The sequence below is a fragment of the Lolium rigidum genome, chromosome 7, assembly GCF_022539505.1.
Source record: "Lolium rigidum isolate FL_2022 chromosome 7, APGP_CSIRO_Lrig_0.1, whole genome shotgun sequence".
NCBI lineage: Eukaryota > Viridiplantae > Streptophyta > Magnoliopsida > Poales > Poaceae > Lolium > Lolium rigidum.
In genome coordinates this window covers 248641544-248651894 of record NC_061514.1, presented here as the reverse complement: position 1 = coordinate 248651894, position 10351 = coordinate 248641544, and the positions used below count along the sequence as shown (strand labels likewise).

The following is a 10351-nucleotide window of genomic DNA, read 5'->3' as shown; positions in this document are numbered from 1 at the left end:
TTGGGTGAACAAATTACAGTTAGGCAATTGATAATTTTGAGGGCATGATAATGCATGCTATGATAAGACAAAGGTTATTGTAGTATTTAATTGGACATTACAACATAATACATAGACTGTAATCCAACTACGTCTATGACTAATAATCCACCTTCAGGTTATCATCCGAACCGCTTCCGGAAGTAGCAAGCAACAGATTATCGCATTAAGCAATGTGTGTAAAGTAAACAATAGAATTATCCTTAGACAAAACATTGTTGTTTCTCCCTAGTAGCAACAACACATCTACAATCTTAAAAGTTATTGTCACTCATCCACAAAACTAGAGGCATGAACCCACTATCGAGCATAAATACTCCCTATTGGAGATACAGACAACTACTTGATCAGGGTAACTACAAGTACCGAAGAGCATGCAAGATCTTAAATAACAGTAATATGATTAGCGTCGTCCGGACCGCCGGCGGCTTCTTCCTCTCACAGCATGCATACGCCACGGAGCTCCTGGAGCGTGCCAACATGCAGGAATGCCGGCCGGCCACCACGCCAGTGGACACTCGCGCCAAGCTCTCTGTGGATGTCGGCGCTCCCGTCGACGACGCCTCCAACTACCGCAGCCTCGTCGGTGGGCTGGAATATCTCACGATGACGCGCCCCGACCTCAGTTATGCGGTGCAGCAGGCCTGCTTGCACATGCATGCACCACGCGCGCACCACCTCGCCATGGTCAAGCACATCCTGCGCTACGTCTGTGGCACTGCTATCTTCGGTCTCCAGCTTCATCGCTCGTCGTCGCTTGATCTCGTCGGCTACTCCGACGCGGACTGGGCGGGCTGCCCCGACACGCGCCGCTCTACGTTAGGCTATGAGGTGTTCCTCGGCGAATCCCTCGTCTCCTGGTCACCCAAACGCCAGCCGACCGTCTCACGGTCCAGCGCGGAGGCGAAGTATCGCGTCGTTGCCAACGTCATCGCCGAATGCTGCTGGCTACGATAGCTGCTGGGCAAACTCCATGTCGTCGTCCCCAAAGCCACGATGGTGTACTGCGACAACATCTCTGCGGTGTACATGACGGCAAATCCAGTCCACCACCGCCGCATAAAGCACATAGAGCTGGACATCCATTTGACCATTTCGTCCGTGAGAAGGTTCAGCTTGGCCAGCTTCGTGTCCTTCACGTTCCAACGACACAGCAATTCGCCGATGTCATGACCAAAAGATTGCCGACGGCGGCGTTTGAGGAATTTCGATCCAGCTTATGCGTAGCTAGCCCATCTTGTACAGGACTCCGTCAACCCCACGATCCTATGACCGCATGTACTCTACGAGTGTAACCACTCGCACGATCCCCTGCCACTCCCCGTGAGCATGTTGTACTTGTAACCTATATACGTCGATCAATACAGAGCTAAGCACCTAAGGTGCATTGCCATATCTCTATTCACACCTTAATGACACTAATAAACTGATACAACTTTAGTACCTCTTGTCCTTCCTTATATAGACTCTATCTCGCCGATCTATCAATCTTGTTACGGTTCATAGCTTGAACAGTTCTTACACAGTCCGATTACAACCTAACAACCTAACAAGATGATTCAGTCCTGTGATACAAGTCCAAACTTCTGCTTCTTCAGCACTCTGTTCACTAATGTAAGACCTTTAAACTCTTTTTTGTAAAGTGATTCTTAACACGTTTTAGTGTGTAGTTTCACTCATATCTAAAAGACCTTACATTACTCGACAGGGAGAGTATATTTTATGCGGCTGCCCAATTTTACAACACAAAAGTATGATCAATATACAAATTAGGGATGAATAGCGCGCTCAGGTTCACCATTCTCTCCCTGAATTATCATTGTGCCATTGTTCTAATTGTATTTGCCATTGCCCCGTGTTTTTATTTGGCAAACCGGGCTTGCTTTATTGATCAGTTTTGAACGTATATTAGTATACAAGCTCCATCGGGTGGCGAGACCAGTCAAACAGGACGCCTAACATAAGGGTCGTGAACTCGTGGCCGCCTTAACTGTACTATGGGCTTCAAATCATTTTGCCTAAAGTCATGATTGAGAACTACATTCTTCGTTCCAAATGAAGTGTCGCAATGTCGGATTTTGTCCTTTTTGCAGTCCCAGATATAAGACATCTGGAGTACAAATTTTGTACATTCGTAGAATACAACATTGTCTACATCCTGATCCAATTTCAGATATTTTTGAACTTCAAAATGCCATTTTCGAATTTTTCAAAAAATAGATGTGGCCCGAGATACACATAACTCATTTTATCTAGAAAAATTTGTAACACTTAATTTGAAACGGCGGAAGTACATGCTAGAAAAACCTTCTCTTCACCGTTGTTTCCTCTGCAAGGATTGCCATCGCCTAGGTTATTCAACATACCTGCTCAATGCTACATTGGTATCATAGATGTTCATTTTTTCATATTATTTGATCAAACTTTATAAAGTTTGAGTTTGGCTAAAAATACAGCACATGGTAATTTGGAATGGATGAAGTACAAGATTGCAGATCACTCAGGAGGCTCGCGAGCGTTTTGTTGCAAGCGGGGAGAGATATTTGCCCCAAGAATGCCTTTTGTGTTTGTACTTTGTAGAACTAGAATAAGCCAGTGCACGCTTTGGTAACCTTATGCCTTGTGCACAAAGAAAAGTGGCTATGGCTCATTTGACTTAATAATTGCTTGTTTGTCAACTACCGGTAGCCGTGGTATCAAGATAATATTTCCTTTTGCATGGATAGCCGGATCATATGGTTCAATCGGAAATAAACAGAACTCCATCAGACAGCTGGCTCTGCACTTCCGTAGTCTCCAGCTTAGCTAGTGGTTGCTGCACCACAATGCCAGAAGAAGCCTCACTCTATACTACATGAGGAGGCACCGAAGCAGCGAGAATATGAAATGCAAATTCACATTCATATTATACAAAAAAAAACATGACCCTGCAAATTCTATTAGAGAGCAGAACGTAAAAGGTCATTGCGACTGAACACCAAATATAAGGCATCAACCTCTTGGGGCGGAAAATAACAGTTGCCTACAAATATCTGTTCAGAAAACTATCAACATTATGTTTGTTTTGCATGAGCAGGAAAACATTGAAGCCGAAGCAAAAAAAAATTGGTTCAGATTTGCAGACCTCACAACAAAGAAATAGGACACTCGAAATGAAGTCTACACGCACTGATGATTTGGGTAGCTTTCCTTATTATTCAGGAAATATGCAGGGTTGTTGATAAGATGTTATGACAACTACATCTACAGCTGCATTGTCCAGACGACAGACCTGTCTTGGCAAAGTCACTTCTCATCATTGCAGGATGTATTTCACTCAGACACCAAACATGAGGCTGAATTTGGTAGCAAGGGGAATGGATATGATGGCAGCACCCAGTGCGACACCGAATATACGGTGTGAGATGGAGAACGTAGCGCTCAGCTGTGGCTTCTTCAGCGGAAGATGGGGAGACAACGGGCGGTTCGCAACAGGAGCTGACAGGGGACGACTTGTATGCAGGGCTCGGCTTCCAGATGGAGACATCTTCTGTCGCAGAGCTCCTAAGGGAGAAGACGCGTAGCCCTTCGCTTGCCCAATGCTTGAGGAGTGTCTAAGGCCATCCATGTTGTTGAAAGATGAGTTTGAGCTACCAAGGGCACCTGACCAATGACAAGAAACGCGACAAGCCTTATTTGAAAAATTAACTGTGGATCGCAATAGAGCAGAATAGCAAGAACAAAGGAAACCAATGTTGATTATACCATTTGTACATAGCGATTGCTAAAGAACTATTAAGTAAACAGATGCCAGTTCTTCATTAAACAACACGACACAACACATCAAATTACGAACCTATATCCTGGTAAAAGTTAATGCAGATAAAAGACACTTGAGGCATGTGTAGCAAGACTGTTGGAAAAAAATATTGACTATAACATTTATTTATTTATACATAGAAATTGCATGCCACAGATTTATTAACTAAATAGATGGCTGGTCTTCATTAAACAACAAACCAATTTATGAACCAACACAACAAGAATGCACTTCAAAGGTGCTTGTGTGCACCCATTAGCACCTACACAATTGACCTGTGGTGTGAATGTTTGATACCCCGAAACTACTTCAGAACTTAGAAGTACAAATAAGAAAGCAAATTAATCCAAGAGTGCATACCACGGAGAGCAAAGGGGGCGTCTCTCAGGGGTGCAAACCGAGTGTTTCTGTGGTACTTGTCCATTCCTGCACACACACACATACATACAAAAACCAATACTAACACATTAGCAACACACTTTGGTCAGAATTAATATGATAGTCTGTGAGAGAAAAAACAGATTCACATTCATGCTTGTTAATCCCAATATCAATTGAAACTAGTGACATATACATATTCTGGAATACAGATCAAGTGATGCATTTTAGTAAATTCACGATAAACCTCGAAACCAAGCAGATCAGCGGATAAATGCCAACCTACTCATGGACCGCAATCCCAATCGTGCGATCCGATCCACTGTTCGAGATATACCATGTGTAGCAAGATTGATGGGAAACAATGTCGATTATTACCATTTATGTATACATATAAATTGCATGCCAGAAATTTATAAACTAAACATATGTGTGTTCTTCATTAAACAACACATCGCACCAAATTATGAACCAATATATCCTGATAAAGTTAGATATATACCAAATCCACTTGAGGCATGTGTAGCACGACTAGTGGAAACAATGTTGATTATACCATTTCTTTATACGTAGAATAGAAATTGCATGCCAAGGACTTTTTAACTAAACAGATGCCTGCTGTTCATCATTAATCAACAAAGAAATTTACTAACCTACAAAAACCAAATTTAGAACTTATAACTCGTACATGGAAACTACTTAACTTAGAGGCACACATATTTTTTTGGAATACAGATCAAGTGATGCCTTTTGGTGAATTCCCAGTAAGCCTAGAAACAAAGCAGATTAGCGGGATAAACGCCAACCCTTAACCACAATCCCAATCGCGCGATCTAATCCGCTGCTCGCCGCCGATCTGATTCGCGCCGGCGTGCAGGTCCGCGGTGGAGTTTGGAACTCGAAATCACTAGGGCTAAATAAATGGTCTATATCTCGCGGCATACATCGCCGTGCTAATCTAGCGGCAATGATCGGAATCAACCACGCCCTCCATGGCGGCGCCTTGCAGACGCTCTAGAATTCGAGAGCCACCGGACCGAAACGAGGATCACAAGCAGGCAAGAAGAAACCGATAGAAACAGGGGGGAAGTACATGGATGATCCCTACCTTCCTCCTTGGTGGCGCGCGGGGCGAGAGGAAATCGGTAGGTCGGTGCCGATTTGGGGATGAACGAGACGACGGCGCCTGCCTTTCTTCCTGGCTTCCCTGGATGAAGATGCACGCTGGGGAAGAGATTGATGGGCTGGGCTTAAAGTGCAGAATACTGTGCTGGGCCGCTCGGTCGAAGAAGATCTGGGCACATGTCGGCCCTTGCCAGACTGAAATCAAAATCAATGACAGACTTGTTGAACTATACCACAGAGAAGAGGTGATGTGGAGACAAAGATCGCGTATTGATTGGTTGTCAGAGGGTGATAAAAATTCCAAATTCTTTCATCAAAGAGCAAGTATGCGAGGGAGGAAAAATCTAATCAAAACTTTAGCACGAGATGATGGCCAACTTACTGAGGATGGTAATGAGATGCAGACAATGGCTTCTGATTTCTATCAGCACCTATATATATCTAAAGGGGTCCAAGGGATGGTGAAAGAGCAAAGTCTATAATCCGTGTTTTGTGTTTGATAACAACACTTGAATGTATCTCACCGTGTGCAAAGATTGTCTTTCATAGAATTGCAAGTGCACGGTGCCCTCGCTGAACACGTCATGATCGGAGGACTGAAGCGTAGCTTATAGGTTTTCTGGTTTTGTGTGTGTATCGTGAGGTGACATGGTTGGAGAGGAAAAGAAGAAAAAGCAGTTTTTGCCTGACCGGTACTACCGGTACCAGGAGCGGTAGTACCGCTACCCTACTGGTACCGTTCCGCAGTACCGCTCTGGAGGATTTGCACTGAAAAGTCCCACAGAGAGCCTTGCGGTACCGAGGCGGTACTACCGCGGTACCGCTTAGGTACCGTAACGCAAGTTACGGCACCACCGCCGTGGTACAGCTTAGGTACCGCTCAGGGTCCAGGGACTCTCAGAGGTCACTGCGGTACCGCAAGCGGTACTACCGTTGTGTGTCCACGTGGCTAAATCTGTGGGGGATTTCGAGTCCAGAGCGGTACTACAGCTTGCCAAAGCGGTAGTACCGCTTAGGCGGAAACTGCACATAACGGTTGGATCGGAGGGGCCCTATAAAAAGGCTCCTTCTTCCCCAACTCGTTTTTATCCCTTCTCTCCCCCCCCCCCCATTGTTGCTGAGCTTAAACCTTGAGGATCTCCTCACCCATCCAACCAATCTTGCCCAAATTTTGAGAAATGGTGGAGGAGGCCCCGATCTTTAGTTCTACCAATAGAGATTTCACCAATTCGTGCTAGTCCTTTGTGGATCTTGGAGTTAGGGTTCCTATGGTCTTGGAGGATGTGCTCCTATGGAGGCTAGCTTGGAGTTGTGCTAGCCCCATAGGGTATTGGGAGCCTCCTATTGTTGTGGAGCTCGCCCCAACCTTGTGAAGGAACCACCGCCTCGACCGGTGCCTTAGTGGAGAAGGGGGAGCTCCTTTGTGGAGCTCTCTCAAGGAAGAAGGTGAGGCATTCCTTCGTGGTGTGGCCGCCTAGCCTCTTGTGTGAGGCTAGCACCTCCTCAACGCAGACGTACTCCCTTTTGTGGAAGGAACTGCGGGAAACAAACCTCGTCTCGTCTCCCCCCCCCCGTTGTCCCGCTCCCTAACTTTGTTAGTATGTTTGGTTCCTTTGCTTGTTGCACTAGCCTAGTATCATACTAGGAACATCTCCACCACTAAAGCTATCACCTTTACCTTCCGCATCGCCTAAAATCTGAAAAAGACTAAAAATTTGTGTAGCGTCCATTCCCCCCCCCCCCCCCTCCCCTCTTGTTCGCTACGATCCGTTCAATTGGTATCAGAGAAAAGTTTTCTTACTCGGGCTTTACCGCCTTAGAAATGGCCGAACAAGAGAAGGTTGTGAACGGGTCGCCTTCCCTTGAGCCACCCGCTCCATCATCTACCATCGATAGCACAACGGCTACGTTGGATGACCTCAAGAAATTGGAGTCATCCATCGTTAGCCAAATGAAGGCAATGATGATGGAGTTGGTTGCTCCAAAACCAACCCCTACCGTAGATCCTAAGGCAAGTGTTGTGGATCCCCCACCAAAAGCTAATCAATTTCCTCTTGTTGATTTTGTCGCTCAGTCGACAAAAGATCCGCAAAAGGAAGGGCTTGGGGAGACCGGCACTTCAACAAAGGAGAAGGATGAGACACCGGTTGCGAAACGCTTAGGGGGTAATCATGCGGTGCCACCACCAAGTGATTACACCATAAGTGTTCCAATTCCTATGCCGCATATTTTGTCACATGGTTCACCACCGTTACTTGAATCCAATAGCTTTGAAAATTGGCAATTCTTAATGCGTTCTCATGCGGAGCGCTTCTACCGAGCTTTGGTGCATCATCGAGAAAGGTTATTCACCACGAGATCCGAAGAACTTGACAAGAAGAGAGGTGGTGGATGACCAACTCAACGCCACCGCCATCAACATGATTCACATGGCCGTCACGCCCAAGGACCGCGCTCATATTTGCTCGCTCAAGACCGCCAAGGAAGCATGGGATAAACTCGACAAGCTCTTCCTCGGAAATTAGAGCATTCAAAGCTCTCGTTTCGATGAAGTGAACAACATGGCCGGCAACTTCGTCATGAATGAGGGAGAGTCCCCGGAAGAGATGTATCGGCGCCTTATCGCTCTCGCCGTACAAATGCAAGATCTTGGAGCAACATTTGTGGATGACCATTGGATCAAGAGAAAGTTCTACAACGCTCTCCTCCCTTATGAGGAAGTGAAATTGACGGCCATCCGCCAAAACGCCTCCTTCCGCGCTATGACATCCGATGAAGTCCTTAGCGAACTCATCGCTTTGGACATCTCGAAGAAGAATGTGGAGGATCTTGTTGCTCGGGCCCACAACACCCGCAAGCCCAACCTCGCATTGAAGATGAAGGTGCATGGAGCTAGTGAGAGCGATGAGGATCCTATTGAGTGGGGTTCGGATGATCTCAAGTCCAACTATCATGAGCACATAGCCCTCGCCGCCAAGAGATTTTGGGAGGGAAACAAGACCCGAAGCACAAGACCAAGAAGACCACGTGATTCTCGAAGGAACTTCTCCAAGAGTCCAAGGGAGGGGCAAAGGGGGAGAACATGCTACAATTGCGGCGACAAAAGTCATTTTATTGCGGATTGTATCTATTAGCGGATTGTATCTATTAGAGAAGAGAAGATAATGGTGGAAGGCTCGTCCGCAAGGAAAAGTTCAAGCCCCTCTCCAAAGGATTCTCCAAGTTCTCCTCCAAGCTCGATGACGACAAGGTCGATCTACTTCACCAAGAAGCCAAGAGCTTTTATCATCCGTGAAGAGTACTCCTCCGATGAAGATGAGGAGCATGAAGACAAGAGCTCCAACAAGGAAGAATAGGGAGTGGCCTCCATCGCCATTTCCACTCCCTCCATCTCCCTCTTCGACTCTCCAAATGAGAACCTCGTCACCAACAACTCCCATTGCCTCATGGCAAAGGTATCTTCGGAGGTAGAATCCCCTTCCAAACTCACATCTCCATCTAATGCTATATCTATCGATGATGCCACTAGTCTCACCATTAAGCGTGAGATTGTGTGTTTAGATTCTTTTCTCACTAACATGCAAGGGGATACCAAGACCCACGTTGGGCCCTCTTGGCCCAACTTGGTGCGGCTCAAGACCTCATAGAGGAGAAGGAGAGGCTTGAGAGGGAGGCGGCAAATGAGATTGCCTCTCTCAATCAAGCGCTTGAGGAGGATCAAAACTTGCGCATGTCTCTTGAATCTAGTGTCATCACCCTCGAAGACTCCAACAACGCCATCATCTCCCAACTCACCAAGGACCGAGATCATGCTCTTGGATTGGTGGGTGAGCTCAAGAAGAAGAAGCTTCTTCTTGAGGATGACCACGTATTACTTCTTGAGGTTGCAACCCTCACCAAAGACTTCAAATCCTTGGAGAGTAAACATGCACGTCCCTCCGAGACATGTGATCATCCTCAAGAGGAAGCTCACAAGGAGAAAGATGATGGAGGCCCAAACTCATGTTGTGACGAGCTTGTTGATCAAGTTGCTTCTTTGAAGAGGCACAATGATTTGCTCTTGGAGGTCAATGCTCTTCAAGAAGAAGCCTTGGATGAGTATTACCGCTTGTGTAAGGAGAAGACCTCATGTTGCAATCATAAATAAGAAATTTCCACTCTTGAGAGGACCAAGGCCAAGCTATTGAGTTTGAATGGCATGCAAGAAGAGTCCTTGATGGAGTGCCTCCGCATGAGCAAAGAGAAGGTTACTTGTTGTGATCATGAGGAAGAAATTGCCTCTTTGAAGAGCAAAGCCAAGCTCATGGCACTACAAGAAAAGTTGCCATGGCCGACGAAGTTGAAGTCGCGCCGTGGTTGCTGGTGTACCATGGCCGACGATTTTGGTCCCTCCGTGGTGCATGTCAAAACTTTTTTTTTCTCGTTTTTGAGGCCACCTAGCCCGACGAAAGCGGCCAAAACGTCGCGTATGGTGGCCGGGACGTGGTGCATCGCGAATCCTCGGGTTCGCCGGCCGAGTCAACGCAAATCCGCACCGCCGAGGGATGTAGGGCCCGAGATGGCAGCCTCTGCGGCATTGTTTTTCTCGATCGCGCCATCTCGTTCAACGTTCTCCGATCGAGCCGTTTACGATGCGGGATCATGGGTCCCGCATGTCATCCTCTATGAACCAAAATTCTTTCTATTCTTGGATTTTTTTGACCCCACGATTTCCGGCTACTTCCTTTTTCTTTTGATCCCTTGCCGCCTTGGAAACGTTGAGACCGCTGCTTGCTAAATGGGACCCGCATGTCATCCTGTATGTGCAATCAACTTTCTTTTCTTGGAGTTTTTTTGGCACCTCAAATTTGGTCACTTGCCTTTTTCTTTCGATCCCCTGCCGCCTCTCAAACGGTGATACCGCTGCTGCTAGTGGGGGCCCGCATGTCATCCTCTATGCACTATAAAACTTTCTTTTCTTGAATTATTTTTGGCACCTCATATTTGGTCACTTGCCTTTTCTTTCGATCC

The 10351-nt window shown here is 46.4% G+C and overlaps 1 protein-coding gene across 1 annotated transcript; it reads right to left on the bottom strand.

Moving 5' to 3' along the window:
- Positions 1–2993: 2993 nt before the first annotated feature.
- Positions 2994–5451, bottom strand: LOC124675343 (succinate dehydrogenase subunit 3-2, mitochondrial-like). Its single transcript, XM_047211415.1, has 3 exons — positions 5325–5451; positions 4199–4264; positions 2994–3681 (listed from the first exon to the last, which is right to left on the bottom strand). Exons 2-3 carry the CDS (start codon positions 4260–4262, stop codon positions 3356–3358), a joined length of 390 nt encoding a protein of 129 aa, XP_047067371.1. The 5' UTR covers positions 4263–4264; positions 5325–5451; the 3' UTR covers positions 2994–3355.
- Positions 5452–10351: the final 4900 nt, after the last annotated feature.

Bases quoted from the DNA above. Each gene is read 5' to 3' on its own strand.
- LOC124675343 (XM_047211415.1), bottom strand. From the start codon at position 4,262: ATGGACAAGTACCACAGAAACACTCGGTTTGCACCCCTGAGAGACGCC. The intron at 3,682-4,198 runs GTATGCACTCTT...GTCATTGGTCAG, and splicing joins CGCCCCCTTTGCTCTCCGTG to GTGCCCTTGGTAGCTCAAAC.